Source organism: Cadophora gregata, assembly GCF_030347475.1.
Source record: "Cadophora gregata isolate MNR1 chromosome Unknown scaffold_7, whole genome shotgun sequence".
NCBI lineage: Eukaryota > Fungi > Ascomycota > Leotiomycetes > Helotiales > Ploettnerulaceae > Cadophora > Cadophora gregata.
The window spans coordinates 289,510-314,291 of NW_026695930.1; the positions used below are offsets into that span (position 1 = coordinate 289,510).

The 24,782-nt window shown below is 39.4% G+C and overlaps 6 protein-coding genes across 6 annotated transcripts; 2 read left to right on the top strand and 4 right to left on the bottom strand.

Annotated features, from left to right (window-relative positions):
- Positions 1-5,242: 5,242 nt before the first annotated feature.
- On the bottom strand, positions 5,243-5,860 carry ONS95_012853 (uncharacterized protein; the record flags this gene model as incomplete). The annotated part of the gene is made up of 1 exon (XM_058506471.1): positions 5,243-5,860. The coding sequence occupies one exon, from the start codon at positions 5,858-5,860 to the stop codon at positions 5,243-5,245; it is 618 nt and encodes a 205-aa protein (XP_058357199.1).
- A 5,982-nt stretch (positions 5,861-11,842) lies between these two features.
- Positions 11,843-14,199, top strand: PUT1_2 (proline dehydrogenase). Its single transcript, XM_058506472.1, has 2 exons — positions 11,843-13,129; positions 13,205-14,199. Exons 1-2 carry the CDS (start codon positions 12,564-12,566, stop codon positions 14,049-14,051), a joined length of 1,413 nt encoding a protein of 470 aa, XP_058357200.1. The 5' UTR covers positions 11,843-12,563; the 3' UTR covers positions 14,052-14,199.
- Positions 14,200-14,651: 452 nt separating this feature from the next.
- On the bottom strand, positions 14,652-15,701 carry ONS95_012855 (uncharacterized protein; the record flags this gene model as incomplete). The annotated part of the gene is made up of 1 exon (XM_058506473.1): positions 14,652-15,701. The coding sequence occupies one exon, from the start codon at positions 15,699-15,701 to the stop codon at positions 14,652-14,654; it is 1,050 nt and encodes a 349-aa protein (XP_058357201.1).
- A 396-nt stretch (positions 15,702-16,097) lies between these two features.
- Positions 16,098-17,098, bottom strand: ONS95_012856 (uncharacterized protein; the record flags this gene model as incomplete). Its single annotated transcript, XM_058506474.1, has 2 exons — positions 16,098-16,804; positions 16,861-17,098. 2 exons carry the CDS (start codon positions 17,096-17,098, stop codon positions 16,098-16,100), a joined length of 945 nt encoding a protein of 314 aa, XP_058357202.1.
- Positions 17,099-17,525: 427 nt separating this feature from the next.
- On the bottom strand, positions 17,526-20,096 carry ONS95_012857 (uncharacterized protein; the record flags this gene model as incomplete). The annotated part of the gene is made up of 9 exons (XM_058506475.1): positions 17,526-18,019; positions 18,066-18,240; positions 18,289-18,470; positions 18,525-18,798; positions 18,853-19,376; positions 19,435-19,498; positions 19,548-19,818; positions 19,868-19,990; positions 20,044-20,096. The coding sequence occupies 9 exons, from the start codon at positions 20,094-20,096 to the stop codon at positions 17,526-17,528; spliced, it is 2,160 nt and encodes a 719-aa protein (XP_058357203.1).
- A 1,345-nt stretch (positions 20,097-21,441) lies between these two features.
- Positions 21,442-23,829, top strand: ONS95_012858 (uncharacterized protein). The gene is made up of 4 exons (XM_058506476.1): positions 21,442-22,513; positions 22,566-22,866; positions 22,918-23,143; positions 23,195-23,829. Exons 1-4 carry the CDS (start codon positions 22,194-22,196, stop codon positions 23,707-23,709), a joined length of 1,362 nt encoding a protein of 453 aa, XP_058357204.1. The 5' UTR covers positions 21,442-22,193; the 3' UTR covers positions 23,710-23,829.
- The last annotated feature ends 953 nt before the right edge of the window (positions 23,830-24,782 follow it).

Consider the following 24,782-nt stretch of genomic DNA (forward strand, 5'->3'; position numbering starts at 1 on the left):
TAAGTATATAAATAGCTATTATATCTCAGGATTTAAGGGCTAGCTTAAACTAATTATACTTAGAAAATAAATCGATAAGAGATACTATTATTAATCTTATAAACTTATTAGAGAATTAATTAATATTTAATAGTATATTTATATCTTAAATTATTACTTAGTTTATTTCTACTATAGTTAAAATTAGTTAATAAGATCCTTTCTCTTTCTTAGCTACTAAGAACTATTTATTTTAATAAGGTCTATAGTAAAGTTTAAAGATTCCTTATTTAAAGCGCTTCTTTAGTATAGTAATTACTTTTTCTTATAATACTTTTAGAACTAGAAATAACTTCTTTTACTATACTTTATAAGACATAATCTTAATTTCTAGAGGTAATAAGACTTTATATTATATATAGCTAAGTTTTATTTAGTTAAAAGCTAAAGCTACTTCTTTATTAAGAAGAGTCTAGAATAGTAACTTTCTCTCTTATAGTTATAAATATTTCTTAATTATTAGTAAATTAAACTTTTCTCTTATAAGTTAATTTTCTTTTAGTAGATCTGAAAATTATCTAGTAATAAAGTCTCTAAATAAGCCTCTTAGTACTAGCGATTTAGCTTTCTTATCTCTTTTAAACTAATTATTTATTTCTTTAAACTTATCTTTATCTAAGTTTTTAAGATTAATAAGTTAAACCTTATTTGCTTTCCTCTTATATAGTATATTAATTTTAACTAATTACTCTTATTATATATCTATCTTCTTTTCTTTTCTTATTAAAAAAGAATATAAAGTCTTTTTTTCCTTTTTCTATTTAAAATATAAAAATCTCTAACTCTTATTCTTATAATCTTAGATTATAAGTTTTTTTCTTTTACTTTTACTTCTTCTTTTTCTTTTTTACTTATTTTTTATAAACTTTATAAACCTCTTAGCGCTTAATAAGAACTAGTGATCTTAGCTTATTAGTTTCTAAATTAGAAATAAACTCTTCTAAGCCTTTTTTTATACTAGTACTTACTTTAATATTATATATACTAGTTAAAGGTTTTCTTAGTCTTCCCTAATCTTTATAATATCTCTTATAATAATAATTTATTTAGTAGAATCTTAATTAGAATTTATAAATATTACTATTATAGCTTTAGTTCCTAGGTATTTAAATATAAGCTTACTTTTTAAGATAAAAGGCATACTTAGAAGAATATTATAAGATACTTCTTTAATTACTATAAAATCTATATAATTCTTAATACTACTAATATTAATTAGTATATTCTTAATATAACTTAGAAAGCTAAAAGTATTACTAGTAATAGTTATAAAACTAAGGGCTTTCTATATTAGGATTAATAGTTAAGTTATTTCTACTATATATTTACTTATAATATTTACTTCTACTCTATAGTTAATTATTACTTAGGTTCTAAGCTTTACTTCTACTATAACTTAAACTTTAAGTATTTATATTATAAGCTCTAAGTAGTTTCGAATAATTTCCTTATAATAAGAGATAGCTATAGAAAGAATTTTAAGTCTTCTTAATTCTTTACTAAGGAATTTAGTAAAATAAATAGCTTTAGTAATAAGTTAGTCTAAGCTTTTAGATATATTAAGTCTAGTTCTAGCGCTACTTATAAGTATAACCTAGACTTCTAATCCTCTTTTATATAGAACTAAAGGTATATTATAATTAAGTATCTAATCTTACTAAGCTTAAAGTCTAAATAAATTACTTATTTTAATTCTAAGTTCTTATTTTATAATATTAACTATTATATCTTATTAGGCGTTAATTAAAATATAAGTATCTAGTTAACTTTTCCTATTTTAAAATAACTAGAGTTTTAGTTTTTACTAGCTTTAAAAGATCTTATAACTTAGTTTCTTATATAATTTTAATTATTTATATTAAAGTACTATTACTTAGATTATCTAGTACTATCTTCTTACTAGCTTCTTTAACTTAGCTTAACTCTTAACTAGCTCTCTTAAGAATAGTACTATAGTTCTTTTCTCTCTTAGCTTAATTCTTTTATATCTTTCTTAGAAAGCTTTATTATTTTATTTTTCCTGAAATAGCTTCTACTAAGACTCTTACTTCTTTAATTAATAGTTCTAAAAGTTTTAAAACTATAATAAAGTTAATCTTTATTTTTTTTAAATATTATAAGTTTCTTATTTTAAAGTATAGTAATTACTAGAGTATTAGCTAGTCTATTTATAACTTTATACTTCTTTTAATAGGCTTTTCTAGCTTCTAAGTCTAAGTTATATTTAGTTCTAATAGTACTTAAGCAGATAATAATAACTTAAGATTATCTTACCTTTTTTATAACTAGTTAAGTATCTTTCTTATTAAGAGCTAATATAAATTTATTTATACTTATTAATATATATAATATTATTATTTATATAATATTTAAAGATTAGATAGTTATTTCAGTATCTATAAGGAAGTACTTTAAATTAGTTATTACAAAAGTTATAAACTAAGGGCTTACTATATCCTATTACTCTAATCCTTATAATTCCTCTAAAGTTAACTAGTTTACTACTTCTTATATCCTAAGGACTATATTCTATATAATAATCGCGATTCTATGTAGTTCCTTAGCTTCCTTATCTAAACTTAGATATATAAGAGGTATTACTTAGTATTTATTAGATTTATTATAACTTAGAGTTTATAGTACTAATTTTAAGTTCTATTATCTTAGATACTAAGTCTTTAATATCTTTCTTTTCTATTGTTAAAATACTATAATTAGTAAATAGAATAATAATTAGTCTCTTCTTTATAGCTTCTATAATAGTTAGTACTTAAGTATATTCAAGTTCTTTAATAAGCTTATAAATCTCTTTAGTATATTTAATAGTTAGCTCTTTTTTATATTATAAAGCTTTAATAGTTTACTTACTTTTAGTAGCTTTAAGAATAAAATCTTAAAAAGTCTTATAATTCTTATAAGTCTAGAGCTTAGAATTATCTACTTTATAGTTCTTAATAACTTTAGCTCTTAGCTCTCTAAGTAACTTAAGGAGAAATAGTTATCCTTAATTTATCTTACTAAGAACTTACTTATTAAGTAAAGCTTCTAATACTTAGAAGTAAAAGTAATAATATTCTTTAAGGTTAGATATATTCCGCTTAATTATAATAAACTCTCGAAAGAACTTTATAGTATTTTAAATCTACTAATAATTATACTTCTTAAACTCGACTTTTAGTATAATAGCTAAGATAGCTTATAATTTTTAGTTTTTTTATTTAGGAATTATTCTAATAATATTATAATAGATATTATTATAATAATAAAAAAGGCGATTAATACACTTAAGTTTTATAATAAAGTAATTATTATAAATCTCTTTATATCTTTTAAAGAAGTCTAAAATATTAGCTTTATAGAAGAATAATATCTCTCTTAATCTTAAGAGTAATATCCTTCCTTTAAAGAATTAGTTAAGATCTTAAGTAGTAGATATATTAGCTATATTCTTTATTATTATACTAGAAGTAAAGATTATAAATTTTTAAGTGTTCTAAAATTCTATTAATAAATTAAAAGTAAAGAGTATATCTAAAAAGATAGAATATAGATTAAAGTAAGCTTTAACTAGTTCTAATCTTATCTCTTTTTAAATTTCTAAATTTTTAAAAGAAAGAAATAGAAACTATTTAAATAGAGAAAATATATATTAGTTCTTAGATATTATTATCGAAATTTCTTAGTATATTTAACTACTATCTAACTTATAATCCTAGCTTATAAGTTACTTTTAGTATTTACTATTAATCCTATTAATATAAAAGATAATCTACTTCTAATTTCTTTTTAGCTATTTATAAAGTAAGCTAAAAATAAGTAGTATTATTAGTAGGAACCTTAAAATCGATAAATTAAACTACTAAAATACTTCTTTTTATAATATATCTTAGTTTTCTAAGTTAAAGCTCTTTATAAGTAGATTCCTAACTAGAGGATATTACTAAAATAAGAAATTCTATAAGTTTTTAACTACTAGCCTTAATTTCCGTTATTATAAAGTATTAAGCTTAATAGTAATTAAAAGATACTAAATAGTCTAATAGAATAATAAATCTAGCTTTAGAAATAAATATAAAGCTATTACTAGATTTCCTAAAGGATTCTCTTATTTACTAAGGTCATTTATTTTCTTTAAGCTAATCCGAGGTATTATTTATTTCTAAGAGTATTAATATAAACTAGTAATAATTACTTTATTAGTTTAATAATAAGATAATATAAATAAGTTAAAGAGTTACTATAAAGTTATATAAAGATAGAATCTTTATAATTTATCTCTTTATATTAATTACTAATATAAAAGCTATATAAAAGAAAGAAGCTTAAAAGAGTAGAATAAAGAAGTATTAGAATATACTTAAGTTAGAATTAAGAGAGAAAAAGTCTTTAAATCTTTATTATAGTATTAAATAGAGGTTCTTATAGATAACAAATATCGCTAACGTAGTGTCTAACTTGAGGCCTTAAGGCACTAACTAAAGTAGGACGAAAGTTCGTTCTACAGTACTTGGTTCATGATAAGCGATTCCTCAATTTCGCCGCTACCTTCATCACCAGCGATGTAGCACAACTGATTCGATATGACCTGATGGACCTGTGTAAGAATGCCTTTCACCAAGCCGCTCAGTCCAACCACGAGCTGAAGTGGGGTGCCTTCGGTGCGAATACGGTCTACTCAGCACTTCGTAACCACAAAATCAGTATCCAGCAGGTAACTGGAGTCGGAAAGCGGAGTACCTTTGGGGCCCCAATAGGACTCATCAATATCCAGTTTGGGGATAAGGCTGATGGGGTGGAGCTGTTCAACCTCAATGGTCTACCAGTCTAAGTTCAGATATCAAGCCCAGAACAAGGAAGGGATTCGGCGAAAGCAGAGTTATGAGGCGAGATTTGGTTTGGTGAATCGCGGAAGAAGCAGTTCCAATGTCAACACTGGAGAAAGGAGTGGTAGTTTCATAGTCATCAGGGGATCGGAAGCTTATGAGTTGTCTCTTCGTATTTCTTTCTCAGTTCGAAATAACACTCTTTATCAGTCTCAAGGAGGATTTTACGCGCTTACTAAACATCTCAAATTCTGCGAAAAGTCATTTCTCCCAAGTCAACATGATGTGTGCTGCCGATGTTATGACCGTTGATCTCCTCAGTGTCTCCAGTTAAACCAGGAATATTCATGACTTCAGAGAAGCCTCATAACAACAGCGGATTACCACGGCACTGGACCCTCTTTAGACGAATATGTCCCATTCTCACCATCCTTCTCCAGCGTCGCCAACCTCACGGCGTTGATGGCGCCAATCTCCGGTCCATCAAGCGGTCCATATGCCGTCAAATTCGTCGCCACAAGTCCCGGACAGCAAAGGTTGATTTTGAACCCTTTGTCTTCATACCTTTTCGCATAATTCCACACCAGCATATTCATCGCCGTCTTCGTACTGCGATAGATCGGGTAATTCCCTTGCTCAAACCCAGTCCCAAATGATCCCAGCGAGCTGGTCATGAACACAACTCGAGGGTTCTCGCTCTTCTCAAGAAGAGGCCTAAATGTCTCCAAACACTGGAAAGCGCCGAAGACATTGGTGTTGTACGCCTTCAGCATCGTATCTCTGTAGGAAGTTTCTCCCGACTCGAACTCCTTGTCATTGGCGATTCCAGCATTGTTGATCAGGACATCTAGACGTCCGAACTTGGATGCCACAATAGCTGAGGCAGCAGTGATAGAATCATCACTTGTCACGTCGATGGTTAGCGCTTCAACTGACAGATTTTCTGCTTGGAGCTTTGCTGCGGCATCTTGTCCACGTTGGGAGTTTCGGCTTCCCATCAAGCGTGAGAGGAAGGGTACTCTTTGCCGAGTTTCCTAGCGATCTCGAAGCCAATACCTTGGTTTGCACCAGTGATAAGCACGATGGTGGATTTTGCGGCTGCCATATTTGGGTTCTGATGGAGCAATGTAGATTTGAAAGATTCTTTGGATCTCAGTATGATTTCAGCATGATTCATGTGTTTGAAGTACCTTAATGTAGGCTCTCTTACACTTCGGCATTTCCGATATTGGTACTTGTGGTAACCTTATATCACGTTTTGTTCAAACTTTGTATTGCCGCCATTCGTAATTTGCTTACCCTTCGAGAGTAAATAATCAAACCGCGTTTTGAGAACGGGTAGGTGTTTTCAAGGTGAAGTAGACGTGGAGGGAGCTTACGACCAAATGTTGTCGTATGAGACTTCTCTAATCTGGCTGTCTCTAACAGAATTGCAGTTGCATAAGGAGCTACTATAGAGAGAGAGAATCTCCTATATAAAGGGGTAGCGTACTTAGTAGTACGGCCTATAGTACTGAGTCTACGCCTATAATCTCCATATTTCTAACAGCCCCTCCCTATTCTCTATATCTGTAGTAAATAGAGCCTTCCAAAGTAGCATAGCGCTGAATATTCCTGAAGTGATACTAGAGTATCGCCGAAGTATCGCTGATAACTTGTATTATATAAGGAGCCTTAATTATGCCTTATTAACTCCTGTAATATACTAGTATATATATAGTGCCTACGTCTCCTGTTTTCCTAGGAGTTTAGTAACTTTATAGTATTAAGGTATATAAAATAGTATAAGAGTACACTTAAATCGCTCCCTTATTAATAATATCCTACTCTTACTACTCTTATTTATCTTTCTTTATAGCTACCTCGCACCTTCCTTTTATAGCTACTAAGATATTCCTTACTAGCCTTCTCTCTAGCCTCTAGGGTATATAAAGGTTATCCTCTTCTAGTTCTATTTCTTTTCCTTCTTCTTTTAACCGCGGAATAAGATTTGTTTTAACTATTAGGTATAGTGGTTATATATCATGTTTTACTTGATTTGTAGTTATATATTATTATTAAGGAAGATATTTATTAAAGGACTGATTTTCCGTGAAGAATATTCTATTTTTATAGGTTTTACTACTAGAAATAGCTTTAATTTATATAGGTCTACTATTCATTAGCTAACTATTGTTAATCTTAGAGTTGTTATCAGAGAATTAGTTATTACTAGGTAACTCTATATATATCTTGTATTATTTAAACGATTCTGAAGGTAAAGCTTTCGTAAGAGTATCTGCTATATTATTATTACCTAGAACGTGTTTTACTACTAACTTATTATATAAAACTATATTATCTCGAATATAGAACTAGCGGATATTAATATACTTTACTTTTAGATAGAATTTCCGTTCTTTTAAGAGAGATTTAGCTCTAGTGTTATTAAGATATAGTATAGGAATTCGGGATAGCTTTATATCGAGGTCTTTCTATAGCTTAAGTAACTAGGCTACTTCTCTGGAGCTATTACTAGTAGCTATTATCTTAGAATCTAAGCTAGAGAGAGCTATAGACCTTTACTTATTAGTAGCCTAAGAGATTAAATCCCTATAGAACTTTGCTATCTATCCTTAGAACGATTTCCTATTGTATTCTGTCTCTTATGTAGTATTAGTCTAAATATCGAATATATTATTATTTAGCTTTCCCTTGTATTTTATTCCGATTCTAAATATTATTCTATTACTTTTTATACGTCGTAGATATTAGAGGAGAGGTTTCGTGTCTTAGAGGTGAGATTTAAGGGGATTTAATATATGCCGCGCTAGCTAGCCTATTATATAGGTAATATCAGGTTATATAAGGTTCGAGAGGTATATTAGAGAGCTGATAATCTACTGAAATAGTAAGATCTCTTTAGGGGAGGCTAGTATAATACTTTTATCTTTAGCTAACTTCCTTAGTACTATTCCAGCGGCTATAGGTAAGGTATTACCTCTAGCTGTAGCTATTCTAAACCTTTCTAGTAGCTTTTATATATAGGCTATTTAATAAATCCGCAGAGGCTTATTCTTCTTATCCTTCTTAACTTATAGGCTTATAAACGTATTAATAGCTCTAAGGTCTTTTCTTTTCCAGGTCTTTAAGAGCTATTTCTTAAGATATTCGCAGTTAGCAGGGTTACTTATAATTAGTATATTATTAATAAAGACTAATACGTACGCTCTATTCTTAAAGATAAAGAGATTAGGGTTAGTCTCTAACGCTTCTAGACCTAGCTTTTCTATCTTATCTTTAATAAGGAGCTACTATTCCCTAGGTCCTTATTTTAAGCTATAGAAAGAGCGTAAGAGCTTTAGATATATATCTTTCCTTCTATTTAGCTCTAAGTAAAGCTTATTCTATATCTCCGGTATCTTATTATTCGGAATCGTTATATATATATCTTCTTTTAAGTACATGTTTAAGAAGGTAGTATTAATATTAATATACTTAATCTCTAGGTCTCTTTTAGCTATAATAGTAAGTAGTACTTATAAGGTGGAATAGCGTATAACACTCGTGAAGGTATCGAAGTAATTAAGGCCGTGTTTTTACTTAAAGCCTCTTACTATAAGCTTAGCCTTTCGCTATACTATAGAGCTATCAGAGTTAATTTTATTATGTAGAACTAGTCTTAAAGATATTAGTTTCGAGCTAGAGGGAGGCTTACTAAAGTATACTCTATAGGTTCCAGCGCTTTATATAGCTTATAATTCCTTAAGAATAGCGGCCTTCTATTCTACTAGATTCTCCTTTAGAGCCTCTATAATAGTTATAACCTTAAGAGGTCGTATAGGTTCACCCTCTAATATAATTAGCGCTATTTAATAAGTTAGTGCCTTATTAAGGATTTACTAAGAGTATAGCTTCGTAGTTATCACTTAAGTAGCTTACTTGAAGTATTATTTTCTACGCTATTTCCTACTATATCTTAATAGTAGAGTATTATTAGATATATTTACTAGTTAAGTCTATTTAGGGAGGCGTTAATTAGATACTCTCTTAGTATCTCTTACTATATTTTCTATAGCTAACCTTCCCCTTAAAGGATTTTCAGCTTCTATAGCTAGCCTTTCTCCTAGAGGTCTTTCAGCTTCTATAGCTAGCCTCTCTCTTAGAGGTTTTTCTAAGCTTTTAGTACTTTTAGCTAGCCTCTTAGTAAGTACTAGACCGGTAGCTAGTAGCAGAGGTCTTTCTACTGCCTTATTACTGCCTTTTAGTATAGTTTCCTTATTACTAGTGTATATAAAGTATATTATATACTTATTAAAGCTGTAGTTAGCTGTTTCTAGTTCCTTAAAGGTTTCTACGTTTAGGAGCCTATAGGTTAAGGTATTAGCTATACCTACTAATACGAAATACCCCGGAATTATCTTTTACTTTATTTTACCTTAATATAGCCCTAGTGGATATAAAGGGTACGCTATAGAGCTAAATACTCTTATTTTAGAGAGGTTTATAGGCTATCCTTTATACGCTTCGATTAAAGTGAGTCTAGTAGCTGTTTTATATAGTAAAGCAGTAGTTAGGCGTTTGTTCTTTAGCTTTACTACTTACTTAATAGTGTAGTATTATATATTCTCAGGTATCTTCGCGTTATAGAGGATTAAGTATATAATCTTAGCTAGTTTATATATCTATCGCTTTATAACTCTATTCAGAGAGTGTTTATATAGAGGAGAGGGTTTAGGAACGATTCCACTCTCTTACAGCTAGTTAATAAACTTAGGACCGAACTCTCCCTTACTATTATTAGTCCTCTAGTAGATAATTATATAGAATTTGCTTTGCCCTTAAGTTTTAAGCTATAGCTTTAATTTCCGAATAACTAGTTGAATAGTTAATATAGACTTATTAACTAAGAGATCTACTTAATACGTCCTTGTAGTATTATCTACTACTAAAAGGAAGTATTTATAGCTACGAATTAAGCGTAGTAAGATACTAGAGATATTAGCGTGTAGTTAATAAATAGGTATATTAGTTCTACTATCTGACTTCTTATTAAAGTGCTTTTTTATATAGCTTATAAAGTAAGCCTTATAATACCTCTCTCCCTTTAGCTCCGGAATAGAAATCGGTCTTATTTTATAACTACTGTAAGTAACTAGTTTCTTTAAATAGGCGTAATTTATATAGCTTAAACGCCTATAGAGTAGATCTACCTTTGTTTCCTCTGTGCTAAGCTAACTCTCTATTCGTTCCTTTAGTAGCTTTAAGTCTAATAGAATTATATTATATATAACTTAATATTAAGGATTTATATCTAAAATATATAAACCTCTATTTCTTATGCCTGTAAAAGCTAGTTCACTATTCCGGTATCTATTTACTAATATCTTAGTTAGTTCTGTATTAATTCCTTTATCTAAGAGTTAATATATTAATACTAGCTTTATAGCTCCGAAGTTAGGTATATACTACACGTCTTTAAGGGTTAACCTATTAATAGTAATATCTCTATAACCTTTAGCTATCGAGTACGAATTAGTCGCTGTTTTAATGTATTTAGTGTTACGCTAGCGCTTAAGTTACTTAAACTTAGCTAGAACTCTACTAAAGTAGCGAGTAGCACTAGAGTCGATTTTCTAGATAGATTTTATAATAAAGATTATTAATAAAGTATATTCTATGTCTTTAGCGTAGTAAATCTCTTCTAAAGGGAACATAGGATAAGTATTATTATCTTTAATTTCCTTTACTTTATTAGTGCTATCTCTTGTGTAAGTATTCTTAGCTTCCGTGTAGTTTATATACTAGTAGCTATAGCTTTTATACTAAGTATACTAATTTCAGCTTAATTTAAGGCGATTTCCTCTCTTTTCTACGCGCTCTCTACGTCTCTATTAGCTACTACCTCTGCTATTATTATTCTATCTTTCCTATCCTCTCTTATTCTTATATATATTACCTCTCTCACGTGAGTAGCTTCTACCCCTTTAGTTTCTACTATCTTTATTACTTCTCCTTCTATTATAGCCTCTATTCGCGTAGTTCGTAGCGTTACTAGTAGCTATAAGTCGAAGCTATTCCCTTTATTAAATTTGATATTCATTAAGCTTTTATATAGTATCTCTGAGATCTAGGTCTTACGATTCTAAGGTAAGCGCTATAGTAATCTAAGCTCCGGACGCTAGTAATAATTATAATAGCTTAAGACGTATATCTTTATTAGTAAGAGGTTTACTATTACTACTAAGCTTTACTTTAAAGAGTAAGAGCTTTATAACGTAGTTCTGAAGTGTTTCCTCCCCTAGGATAAACTTTATCTTAAAGAAATTATCTCTTATATTAGTAAAAGTAAGACTCCCTTGAACTACTTTGCCTTTATTAGCGTAAATAGCTTCCTAGAGAGGCTTAGTGTTATTTAGTTTAATAATATCTCTATACTTAGGAAAGAGAAGCTTAGAGATTAAGTTAATAACTATTTTAAAAGCTTCCTTCTTTTTCTTAGCGTAAGTATTCTACTAATTAATACTATTTAGTATACTAACTTTAGTAAGAACGTAATAAAGAACACTAGCTTTAGCTAGCTCTTATTTAGTCTTAAGCTCTTATTTAAAGAAGTTATCGAACTCTAGTAGAGTTTTACCTTTTAAGGCTCTAGCGACGTAGGGAATTAGTACTTTTAATTAGGATAATATCGTAGTGTAGTAGTAGATATACTAAGAGTTAATAAAGTAGAGATCTTAATAAAAATAAAGTTTTAAGGTCTTTTACGATCGATTGGAATTGCTACTATAACAGAATTACAGTTGTATAAGGAGCTACTACAGAGAGAGAGAATCTCCTATATAAAGGGGTAGCGTACTCAGTAGTACGGCCTATAGTACTGAGTCTACGCCTACAATCCCCATATTTCTAACAGTCTCATTGGCTCGCTTGACAGACGGAACATCAGGACAAAGAAGCTTGTGTCAAGGCCACCTCACCTCAGCTCACTGCGATGGCTGTGTAGAGATACCGAGTCAAAAAGAATGGGAAGAGCTTTCAAAGACTGAAAGAGTTGCGTATATGCTTCATTGCGCAGAGACCTCCGTCAGGAGGGATTTGGGGGTCATGATTTTTGAGTTATGAAGCTGACCGTCGCCCAAACGTCATTCCACCCCACTTTTGACGATTGTCAACAATGGAATACAACGTCTGACAACATGAATCAAGACAATATTTGTGTACGTGCGAGTACGATAGCAAAAATGGGCGAGAATTACTAAGTTACCCATCCAACTCGTTCAACATTGAAGCGAAGTCACAAGCTCCATATCAACACTCCCGAATCCGGAGGTATCTCATCCACCATGACGCGGGATCTGATCCCGCACCACGACAACACAATCCGATTTGCCTCCACCATCGCACCGGATAATATCCACCTGCATATATACGGCATAAAGCTCGATCTGAAGCATTGTGACCTGTCTGTTAGGTGTCGTGCATATGCACGATAAGGCGAATGTGGCGTTGATAGGACAAGCAGGTACCCTCCATCTGCTATCTGAGTGACAACAAGCACTCTAGTGCGGGGCAGGAGATCCGCTACGGGATATCTTGACGATGGGATGGATGATGGGGTATCTGGACTTGGACAACTTACTTTAGAAACTTGAGGTCTCTGAACAAAGAGCTTGACATTTCGTTCTTCTTTGCCCTCACTTACTCTTGTCGATATCAAACATGAAGAAATCAAGCATGAGAACTCTGATGAACACATCCTCAATATCAACTCGGATTGCGTTGCCGCGATGTCGAAGATACTCACAATCGCACTCTGTAACGACGACGGCAAGCACATTGTCGATGCCAACCACATCACGGCAGTCTATCACAGCCAAAACACTTCCTCCCCTTTCGCTCATGCCCACACCTCTCCTTCTACGGTCTTACCTCATAACCTCCATCCTCTCTTCATCTCGCCTCCTCAAACTCTCTTTGCCCCTCCTCAACATAATAGCTCACTCACCATCCCGCTTCCTCAACCCCGACAAGAACCCCATCATCGGCCTCCTCGTCCGGAAGATCATCTACGAGCACTTCGTCGCAGGAGATTGTGAAGCAGCTGTCAAGAATACAGTTGCTCAGATGAAGCAGGTTGGGTTCCAAGGTGTCATTTTGGGGTATGCGAAGGAGTTCGCTGCTGATGAGGGAGATGTAGGGAACGAAGAGACGGATGTGAGGAGGTGGAAGGAAGGCTATGAGAAGACAATGGAAATGATAGGGCCGGAGGACTTCATGGCTGTGAAGTAAGTTCTTCCTTTACCAACAAACATTTATACCCAGCCGAGTACTGCAAATGATAGAAGCTAACAGCATATCAGGTTCTCAGGCGCAGGAGCACCCACCCTCTCAGCTCTCGCCAACAAACAACCACCCCCACCCCAAATGTGGACGGAGATGCTCTCACTCTGCCACGCCGCCAAAGCCAAAAACATCCGCGTCTGGATCGACGCCGAACAACAAGACCTCCAGCCCACAATCGACGACTGGACACTCCTCCTCATGCGAAAATTCAACCGCAACAACCAAGCTTTCATGTACAACACCTTTCAAGCCTACCTGAAATCCACGCCAAACAACATCCTCAAGTACCTGAAGCTCGCCCAAGACGAAGGCTGGACCATGGGAATCAAGCTTGTGAGAGGAGCGTATATCGCTACTGAGAAGAGGGAGTTGATCCATGATACTATCGAGCAAACTCATAATGCGTATAATGGCATTGTGGAGAATCTCCTGAAGCGACAGTACCCAGGTCTAGATGAGAAGAAGCCATACCCAGAAGTCGCACTCATGCTCGCGAGTCACAACGAAACGAGTATCAAGAACGCCTACGCGATCCAGAAGTCTTTGATCGAGCAAGGCCAGCCCACGATCAAATTGGAGTATGGACAGTTGCAGGGTATGGCAGATGAGGTTAGCTGTGGATTGTTGCAGCTTTGTCAACAAGGTGGAGAGAAAGGGGGAAGTGAGAAGAGAATTGAGATGGATGAGAAGCTGAGACCGAGGGCTTTTAAGTGCTTGGCTTGGGGGAGTACGCAGGAGTGTTTGCAGTTCTTGCTGAGGAGAGTTAAGGAGAATGGCGATGCGGTTAGTAGGACTGGAGGGTGGGTTGTAAGGTTTCGGAAGGAGATTTGGAGGCGAGTCAAGGGAAGCTTTAGGATGATTTGAGGATTTGACTCCTTGAGCACGTGGAATGAACGAAAAAGAGTTGATTTCTTGACCTTTAAGCACAACCAAGCTGATACTGATTAGACATTCCCCCCGACACAAAGTTCCTCTTCATCTGACGACCCACCAGTTACGAGCGGGCGGTGAGACTTGTGAAGTTTGTTCATTGTGTCATAAAATAAATAAATAGCAGTTCGCTTTTAAGTATTAAATCGTCAGTTATTGAGATCTTATAAAGCGACGTTATTCAACAGCTGTTCAACTATCGAATACACTGTCAGAGTGGCTGGCGGGGTCATCATGACGCTGAGTAGCTCAGGTAGAGCCCCCATATGCATACTTGCCGAGAAGCTGTCGTTTCGTTTACAGAGCAATAGAAATAATATCAGTTTTAGGGCTGTACATATATTGCAGAAAAATTTAAGGTATACCAGTAGATGAATACTGTTCGACAACAAAATTATTGCAGGGAACTCTTTTCTGCTATCATGACGTCCAGAAAGCTCTTGTCAACTCGCCCGCCGTGCAACTATTTCTGAAAGAGAATTCGCTTTATAATTACATTCTTGTGTGTGCTGTCTAGTTGTAACACATGATGATCTACTCTATTCTTCTTTCTAGGATTTCTCGCAACCCATTCTCTTTCTCCAGCTCCTGATCCAGCCTCCCTCTAGGAAGTTCAAACGTCTCCGCCATCCTCCCATAACTTATCCCACCCAACTGCACAAGCGGCCTCAACCTCTCCAGCTCAACCTCCCCATCCTGACCCATCGCCTCCTGCCTAACCCAAAACCTCGTCCCCTCAATAATCGCCAGCCCACCCAGCGCTTCCCCTCTCCCAGCCCTCCCATGATAATCCAACTCCTTCATCTCCAACAACTTCCCCTCAACACTAAACGCCGCCTCTTCAGCCCTCTCCGGCTCCACAGTTCCACCCTTAGCAGGTATCAAACCCGACAATTCCCACTCTGAAACCCCATACGGCACATCCAGCGACGTTGCGTTTGCAGCATGGATTATATTCTCGCTCACGAGATTAATCACGCATTCTCCTGTCTCAAGCAAATTCCGTCTGGTATCCTTGAGACGAGACGTCCGAGCGGAGAAGCCGACTATGAAGGTTGGAGGGTCGTGGTCGACGATTTGGAAGTAGGAGAATGGAGCGAGATTTCTGGATCCGGTTGAGGAGATGGTGCTGATGAGGCTTATTGGGCGGGGGATTGCGGAGATGAGGAGTTGATAGTTGGATATCATGGGTTGGGCTGAGGGGTCGATGGAGATGTGTGTTGGGGTTCTTGACGGGAAATTGACTGCTGGCGAATTGATTGACGTGGTAGGTAGGCTCTGGGGTGATGCCTGCCCGTATTTCCAGTTTGGTGATGGTGATTGTGTTGTTTTGATTGGAAGCGAGGGGTCGAAAGTGGGCCGACTTGCTTCGATTGCTTTGAAGTCCGCGTGTCTTGACCTGAGCACGAAAGGGCTGGATGTGGCTGTACTTGAAGCTCTTGCTTGATAGTTTGGTAACGCGGATACATTTTTCATCCGACCCAGCATATTGGACCTACACCGACCCTTTGTTGACATGGCTTGAATATATTTCAGGGTCGTCTTGTGACTTTGGCGGCGAGTCAAGTCCACTGAAGACGACATGCAAGTCACACCGCCGCCAGTCCTGGGAATGAGAGAGAATATGACCGAACCTGACTACTCGATAGGGATATGGAGGATTTTGCGCCTTATTTTTCAACAGCGCATTGTTTTTGGAGTCCAGGTATGTATCGACTTGAGTGCGGAACACGATCCCGCTGACCTAATTGCGTTCTGTGATCACGTGTCTGTAAAATATTCTGTTCATCAATCCAAGCTTTCTGAGAACGACACTTAGGCATTGCTTGTTTTTAGAGAGTAAAACTATTGTAGACTCGTATGATGATCGGATTATGAGTGGGTTTCCGCCATTCGGATCAGATTCCCAGATATAAGCCTAGGATAGTGGAAAATATCGAACAGCTCACCCAAATCGAGTCTTCATACCGTAAAGTCCGTCTACAGGTCCACCCGTCCCTCACCCAATAGCGTCTTCTCCCATTCCCCGTCTTCTCTCTCCAACACCACAGCAGCCATAGCATTCATCCAAGCCCCCAACCTTGCACCGGCCAACCCAATCAACTCATCAACAATCGGTTTCGCACCCTCATAATACCCCTTCGCAAGATCATTCCCCCTCTTCTCTAACCACTCCTCTGACTTCTTCAACACATACTTACAGATCCATTCATTACTCTTATTTGCCCACTCCAGCGCACATTTATCAGGAATCGCCACATCACTACATTCACTCTCCACAGTTACACCTCTTGCAGCATTCGTCTCAAACAATTCATCAGCCCATTCAACTGCAGCAGTTCGCTCTTCAACATCGCTCAACGTCCCGCTCAGACCGCGCATCTTGTGTGGGATGGCGGTGTCCCATACACTGTGCAGGTTCTGCGTATGTGACGTGCCGAATTGGACAGGCTTGATCTCGTTGCCGCCACGGGCTTTGTCTTCGACGTGTAGTGGTTGGTGGAGGTCGCCGATGAAATGCATGAGATACATGAGAGCCTCTTTGACTACGATTTTCGATGAATCAGGTGATAGGAACAGTGAGGTTTGGTTGTTAATAGCTGTGATGATGCACCCATTTGTGCCCTGGGCCGAGCAATCGTCTGGGTAGTGAAGACCACACAGAGTGGGAGGGGAGTCTCTTGCGTCTGTATTTGATGGTGAATCAGTCTCGTTTTGTGACTTGAGGAGGGGAGAGGCGTACCAACGAAATGCCATGATGACGTATATGGACGGCTACGCTTCACGGTATCCGCCCAAGTTGCTGCATCAGAAAAATCCCAGCCATTGGGATTCTCAAGAATTTTCTCAAACAGCTGATTTGCGGAGTCGGTCAAGTATTTCTTTGCTAGGTAGCCTACAGTTCGATGTCCGACATCTCCCCAGCACAGGACCTGAGTGGTGAGAGACAGGACCACTGTAGCTTTCGCTAGGAAATGCATCGTTTGTGATTGTTGTATTGATGTAGTTGATCTTAACGAAATCCCAGATGGAGGATTTGGGTGGAGAAAGGGGACTGCCCAATATATGCACGCCAGCTACCCCTCACTTATTCGTAGGGCTGAGAACTGCTGGGGAATGCTGTTTCATGTCGGAGCTGAAAGGAATTTGACGAATTGCTGTAGCCTCTTTAGACATGTGCGATTGTGGCTGCATAAATTGGATTGACATTTCAGCTGGGCTTAGGCTTTGACTTGGCGAGGTGTGGTGATACAAGCCCAATTGGACAAATGTTGACTGTCTTGGCAGCAGCCCCATTTACCCTCGTGCATTCTCGAGCGCTTCAGCAGTAGCTATGGGAATCGGCGGCTCCGTGGTCGTACTTCTGCTTGGATGTCTTGATCAAATAGCAGACGAACAGTCAGTTTGTTAATTGAGGTCCGGCGTAATCGAGTTTGCTGGGAGACCACCATTCCACATCCACTCACTCCCTCCGAGATCGAGTCCTGATGGGTCATCCAAGAAATCAAAATTCAATCCGTCGATGGCAGATTGTATTGTGTCTGGATGCAAGACACCTAAATGGGTTTCTTCCGTGTTCATCCAAGACCAGATCATGTCCTCTCCAACCTCCAGAACAGGGCTTGGCACTGATGCTTGCCCATTGACCGGATTTGGCTCTGATAGAGTCTCAGCCTCAGCTTCGTGATATGACCTAACTTTCTGCCGAAGTTCATCTAGTTCCTGAAGATCTTTCTTGTATGGGCCAGCAATGATTATCCCTCGCATAGTCATCTCATCCATGAGGTTGAATGTCTTGCGGAGATCCCACTGTTCGGTGGCTGCGGGTGTTATTATATCGACGAGTATCAGTACAAACGCGCTGGCAAACATAGATTCGAGATCGAATGGGAGAAATAAATCTGCAAGCAGTCAGCCCCAAGATCTCACTCAGCTTGGAAAACTGACCGACAAGATTATGGGCTCGCAACCCCTCCACCGTCTTCAAAACTTGTAAGGCCGATTCAACGCATACTCTGAGTAGACCAATGACGGCATCTGAAAGCTTTAGAGGTGTACGTCTACTAGCAAGCTTTGTTTCCAAGAGGAAAAAAAGAACGGGGCGGATGGTAAGAATGGTACACTAAGTATGTAAGCTAAGTTCATGGTAGGATACTCGTGGGTCTCGAACCTGATGTTGAAGGAGGTGCAAACTTGCTGCCATCCTGGAAAGCGTATTCGGTGGTTGCTGGAGCTCGATTCGCATATCGGTATTAAGCATGATCGAAGTGTCAGCAAGACGCCTCAAAATAGATTGAACCGCAGAGATAAACTTCGCGCCAAGTTGACGTTGATGCCCGAGACCATAAACCACTATGTAGGAATCAGTCCCAATGTAATGAGCAGAGAAGCAGAATTTCCACAAACCATTTAGTATTTGGCCTAACTGCGAGGATATCTCAATGTGAAAGGCCATCGTGAGACCGGGTCTCTGAGAAGGGTCGATGCTTGGCATGGAAAGCGCAATATCCTCATCATGCAACGCAGGTGGGACTCCAACGAGACTCGACAGTTTCCTTTCTATTACATAAACTGTCCACCAGAGTTTCGTACGATGCTCGAATTCGTGCTTAGTGATGCGCTGTGCGTCGAACCGTCGATTGAGCCCTTGGGTCAGACAGATTCGCAGAGCTTGTCCGGCCTCGTTTTCCTATCAGTGATCATCATATTCACTAGACAGCATTTGAGAACATACATGATCGTAAGCAGCCCGTCTCATATCCATCGCCTGCATGAACAAGGCCAACATACAAAGTACTTCGATGGACTCGATTGGGTCTTGGCGCAATCGATGGGGATCTGGCAAAGCCTCAACTGCGAGACCAAAATAAGCTGCACCAGCTGGCCCTGCCTTGCCAGCCTCGCGAGCTAGAATTGAGGTCCCAAATGCAAACACTAGTAGCATCTTGATCTGCCAAAGAGTTGATTGCGAATGTTGATCTCGGTAAAATTGGTGGAGGGAAACAAGAAAAGGCTCCTTGTCAAACAAATAGTACATCGGGCCCAACGTGAAATGGAGAGTATTGGTCAGGTACTCGGCATATTCTTCAGCTGGTAATTCAATACCAGATAGATTGAGAGCCGGCTGCTTGAATGGAACTCCGTATATACCGTCCGGTATTGGAATGGCATCGTGAAGTCCTGGCCCTGCAACAGCATCGCTGATGAAGCTTCTGATGCGCCGACTGAAGGACCAAGAGGAACTATGGCCAAGTCGCCCTTTACAGTAAGTAAGTAAGGCTGTGAAGATCATCATTCAAGGTCGAAGGACACCCACGATATTCGTCTCCAATCGCATCTGGGGAGTTGTGATCACTGATCAAAACATCGCAGCGGCCGCCCTACGAAGGATCAGCCATAAGACACCAGACTGGACACGATAATACGAACTATGATACTAGTCAAACCATCCAAATGATTGTTTTCGTCATCCAGAGTGATGCGCCTGGAAAAGGTGCCAGGGTTTGATGGTTCGCTTCGTGAAACATGACGAGTCTGTCTACTCGGAATACCCGACTCTGTCCTCAACCACCTTGGCCTGAGCTCTTCATTTTCGTTTGGTGGAGACCTACCAGGAGTTGCCACCCCCAGTCGTGGTGAGGATTGTGGTGCAGCTGGATCGGTAACTCCAGACACACGGCTCTGAAGTTCCTGGAGATATCTGTGCAATGTCTCAGTACCCCTAACATGAGTAATCCGGGACCACCGACTGCGCTGTCACAATGACCTTCTTTTGTATCTCGTCGAAGACACAATCTCTCCTTTGAGATAAGCAGTGCTGACACGGATGGTGGCCGCTGCATTTGATCTTGCGACTCCTGCATCGCTGGCAGCTGTGCCGATGATCATCAGTCAGGAAACCTAGATGGGCGATGATCTTCCTCACGCGTTCAGTGTCTTCTTCTTCTTCCTGATCGGAGATGGACTGGTTTTATCCATGCCGTGTGTGATCTCTCTTGTGCATGTAAACCCACGGAGCGGTCTAAGTCGCTGGAGAGTGGGATGAGGCTACTTCGCTTGCTGGGACCAACATCACGTGGTTTTGCTTCTAGCACAGTATCACGTTCTTGGAACTTTGATTGTGTTCAGGCAGGAGCTGATACATCCAGCATAGGAACTATTTTCAGATTCGAAGATTTCTGTTGTTATTAGGTTTCAAGAATCGTTTAATCCGAGGCGATATCGTTACCTCCCTCCTAAAATACCCCGCGGTATGCACACAGCCTCAGCTCCCAACCGAACTGGGTGCAACACTTTCGAGCAGCGTGGTTAACTAATCGGCATGCATCTGAGGGAGAATTTCAGCCGGAACCATAAAGAGAATTGATCTTTTGACCGAAGGACTCGAAGGAGTTGTCCAAGAATGAACAAGATTCTCGCGAATTCTGAGAAAATAACTCAATTACTTTGATTTTTAAGGAACGGAGCGTAGGAAGAAACTGTCTGTTTCGATCGATCCCAGAAAAATGCTTTTTACGGCTAATTTATTTTCGACAGCCTTTGCTTTTCAAGTGCATAACCAGTTGATCATGTATACACTGGAGTGAGCCCAGAATGTTGGAATAAGGTCAACAAAATACGTGGATAACCGCCGGATACATAGCCGGTATGCATGTCCCGATGGTACTCGTATTTTGCTGACACTAAAAGTTGGGCTCTCGTCAGCATCTAAGACTCGCGGATAAAGACTGTCAGAATTTAACCAAAACAATTTTGGACGTGTGCTTGTGAAGCTTGACTTGTTGAGCGGCAGCTTCTTCAGTAAATTTCTCTATCCTCATCAGCTTCAGTTGGTACATAGAATGAATGTCTTCTCTCTCTCAAAACGTTGTGCACTCTCGTATCTCGGTGGCTGCTCCACAACCGTCTATTTGTGGGGAGGCAGTGGCCTGCTTGTGCAGCAACATCGCCGCCAGGGCTAACGCAAAGAAGGCATTGACGAGTAGTTATGCACTGTGCTTCAAAAGTCAAATATATTGCACCGTTTCCTGCCTGCTTCTCATCCCACGTGTGAAAAGCCGTGAAAAACAAAAGAACCGTCGTGGATGCCACTCAACGTCACTTTCAAGTTTCTTTCCCAAAACACTGGGTTCCAAGAGGCTGTAGTGGGGTCGAGTTAAGGGTATTGATTAGGTCAGCTCAGCTGAAATTTGAGAGGCATGCAGTTCGTGGTGTGAACATTTCGACTGAAGTCAGAGAACTGAAGATGGCGAGAGTGGTGTGCTAGGGAATGAAAGCGCCAAAGAAGACTCCATATCTGGGCAAGGATAGTGGACACCAGGCGCCCCGACCCGACGACCCTAGGGTATGCACGCCGAGAAAGTGCATGGGGTCCAGCGCTTCGGCATGGATGGTACAGGGTCTACAGGGACTTCACCGTGGCCCAAGCCAGCAGCAGCCTGTTAGCGAGGCCATATTGAAGGATCCGAGACCTCATGTATCAATCAGATCAGATTCTGTCCAGGTTACTGAGCAATTTCAAATTTCAAATCTTTGAACTATTGATGCGGATTATTATCTCCTTGAAAATGCTTCTTTCAGAGCAAAAACGTCACCCATCTTATCACATACTTCCCCACTGGGTTTCATCACAGTCAGCTTCATAGTGGATACCGGCAACTGGAATGGGTCGCACAACGCTTATATCCCCATACGGCTGGGCGAGATTCTCGTGCATGATGGCACAAGTCGCCTTTTACATGCAGCTGCATCCTTTTGTCCACGTATCAGATTGTTGTGAGAATCTGCCTGAAGTGTCCACTTCTGGCGGTATCATCGCTGCGCCGCAGCCCTCTCCTGCAAGACATGCGAGGTACTTGTACCCCTGGCATTCGCTACGCCTTCGGAACAGCCCCCATGTTGTATCTGAACAGCTGGAGTATCAATCACACAGGTCAAAATGTGGCACGACACGAGATCTGCAAGAATATAGAGGGACCTGCTTCCCTGACCTTTTGAGCTCTGTGGGAACTTTTCTTGTTTCACACAGGCAGTTTTGAGAGCATTGACGTTCGTCAAGAAATAAACAAACAGACCATGTCTCCAGCAACAGCAACTTCGGCGGCCAGCATGGCGTTGATAACTCCAAGTTTGACGACGACCTTCATGCCGAAGATCACGGCGTGTACGGAGAACAGACTCACGATGCTGGCAAATCGAGCATTTCAGATATGGATGAATGCACCAGTACCGGTACCAGGAACCACCTTCACGGATTGCTATCCAAGTCAATATATCACTAGTCTTCTTCTATCCGCTGGGAGTGTCACTCAACCTGCCTTCGCTCCACTAATCTGCCCTCAACACTATTCCGCTGTCGGACCATACACTTCAAATTACATCGCCTGCTGTCCAAGGTGTGTTCAATACGTAACACTGACTGAAAGCAATGGAATCTAATTATCACAGCGCATACTCGCTTGCTCAGCCCGAAAGTACAGTTTTCAAGGATCGCCCGGCGTTTGGTGGAACATGTTATAGCAACATTGACATGGCAACGCCTGTTCTCGTTACAGCTTACGGATCTTCGAGTGTCACAGCGACAAGTTACTTTACTGCCACTGTCACAAATGCTCAAGCCTACGCTTACCCTATCGATGGATATGCGTTCGGAGTTGCGGAGATTGAGAGCAAGATTACTTCGGGACTCAGTACCCCTACAGCATCGCCAGGAAGTTCGGTAACAAGTGCAGCTGCTGCAACATATACAGTGAGTCTATCTGGTCGATTAGAATCAATTCCGTTGTTTAATAATCGACAGGTACTTGCTGGCAAAAACTCGGCGTTCACACCCAATTCCGTAACGGCGAAAGCAGGGGACACTGTCATCTTCCAATTCACAGCTGGAAACCACACCGTCACCGAATCGACTTTCGAACGTCCTTGCGTCCAACTCCAAGATGGGATAGATTCTGGCTATCATCCGATCGTCAATTCTATGAATCCATCTGACTTCTCCTTCAAAGTCGGACAGAACACTTCACAATGTATTTGACACCGTTCAAGGTAAAGCTGAGCTCTGCTGATGACACCTCTAGGGTTCTTCTCCAAACAAGCAGGCGAATGTGGTCAGGGAATGACATTCGCCCTCAACCCCACCAACGAACAAACCGAGAGCCAATTCCAGCTGAATGCAGTCGTCCAAAACGGAACATTAACAGAGAAGTCCAGCGGAACATCAACTGGGGTCAAAGTGGGAGCTAGCTTAGGCGCAGTGGCAGGAGTAGCTCTCATTGTCTCCCTAACATTCTTCGTCCTCCGTCGTAGTCGCCGAAGCAGCGCTAAAGTAGCCAGCAAACCCAATGGAGACGACACGATAACGAAATCCGGGGCAGGTTCAAGCTACACCGATACAGAGGCAGGGAATTCTCCAGTGACGGAGGTCAAACCAGTTGTTCCTCCCAAAGGAGAGGAGCTACATGGTTACTCTTCTCCGTCCGAGTTGGGTATCAACCAAGATCCTGCTGAACTCATGTCTGCGCAGACGCCTGTGGAACTATCTAGTCCGCATGAGTATCATCCGCCGACATTTCCAAACGGACAGCGTTTCTGAGCACGTATGATAATGAGCTTGTAAAGAGCATCGTGGAGTCTAATGAGTATCCTAGAACTTCTTAGTGGGCATGTATTGCATGTTAGCTTCAGGATAAATAATCAATTGTGTGTATCTCAGTCTGTCTCTGCAAACTTCATTTTCATCCTCTCAGTCGCTCATGATCACTCACACACACATGCTGTAAACTGCAAGCACTGGCGTTGAAAATCGAGCGTCCCGAGACCCTATAAAGGGCCACCCGAGCTACCTTTAGTGCTGCAGATACTCGGCAGTTATATTGACCTGCATGCGGCACAGTCTTTTGCCAAAGTTTGGGCAGACTGCACAGAGAGTCTACGAGGCGAGTGTTCTCATTGGCCAGATCGTGGTCGCTTGAGCGGAGGGGTTGAGAGTGCGTGCGCGCTTAACCAGTAGCGACCCAAAAATTTGTTGGCTCTTGTTAGAACTCAAGCTAGAGATAACATTTGTTTGGGATCTATTTCAATATTGCTCGTTCACAGACTGTCATTCGCCGAGCCGAGATTGGGCTTCCAACTTCCAACGGAAGTAAGCCCGGGGCAGTGAAGCACACACTACTCCAAAGCCGTTGATTCCACCGCCACTCTTACAAGGATCTCATTCCCCCGGAAACTGCAACTTTTTGGTCTAGGAGGATTCCAGTAACCAATAGATAAGTCTGAACTAGACGTGGCTGCAGGTGGTTGCAATTCCACGATAAGCGAGGAAGAGATAATGCTATGTAAACAACAAGTCACCGGGCTTTCGCAAGCCATGGTCTAAACTACTACATATTGTGGGATATCCCTACACGAACCCTTTCAGATATATAAGTATCTCTTTCAATGCACGGATGCTCCATGAAAAGCAAAGGTCGACCGCCTGACTATTCTCTAGTCTCACGTGACGTCGAATGCCTTGATGAACAATCGACTTCTGGAGTCGTGGGAGAAGGCATGCATGCTCCTTGCAGCGAACATGAATCATCCCAAACACGAATCGTGGTCAATCAAAATATTTGACGACATCGGAGTGGACAAAAGGCGAAAGTGGGGTGGAATGTTAGGTGCGGC

Bases quoted from the DNA above. Each gene is read 5' to 3' on its own strand.
- PUT1_2 (XM_058506472.1), top strand. From the start codon at position 12,564: ATGAAGAAATCAAGCATGAGAACTCTGATGAACACATCCTCAATATCA. The intron at 13,130-13,204 runs GTAAGTTCTTCC...ACAGCATATCAG, and splicing joins GAGGACTTCATGGCTGTGAA to GTTCTCAGGCGCAGGAGCAC.
- ONS95_012858 (XM_058506476.1), top strand. From the start codon at position 22,194: ATGTCTCCAGCAACAGCAACTTCGGCGGCCAGCATGGCGTTGATAACT. The intron at 22,514-22,565 runs GTGTGTTCAATA...TAATTATCACAG, and splicing joins TACATCGCCTGCTGTCCAAG to CGCATACTCGCTTGCTCAGC. The intron at 22,867-22,917 runs GTGAGTCTATCT...AATAATCGACAG, and splicing joins CAGCTGCTGCAACATATACA to GTACTTGCTGGCAAAAACTC.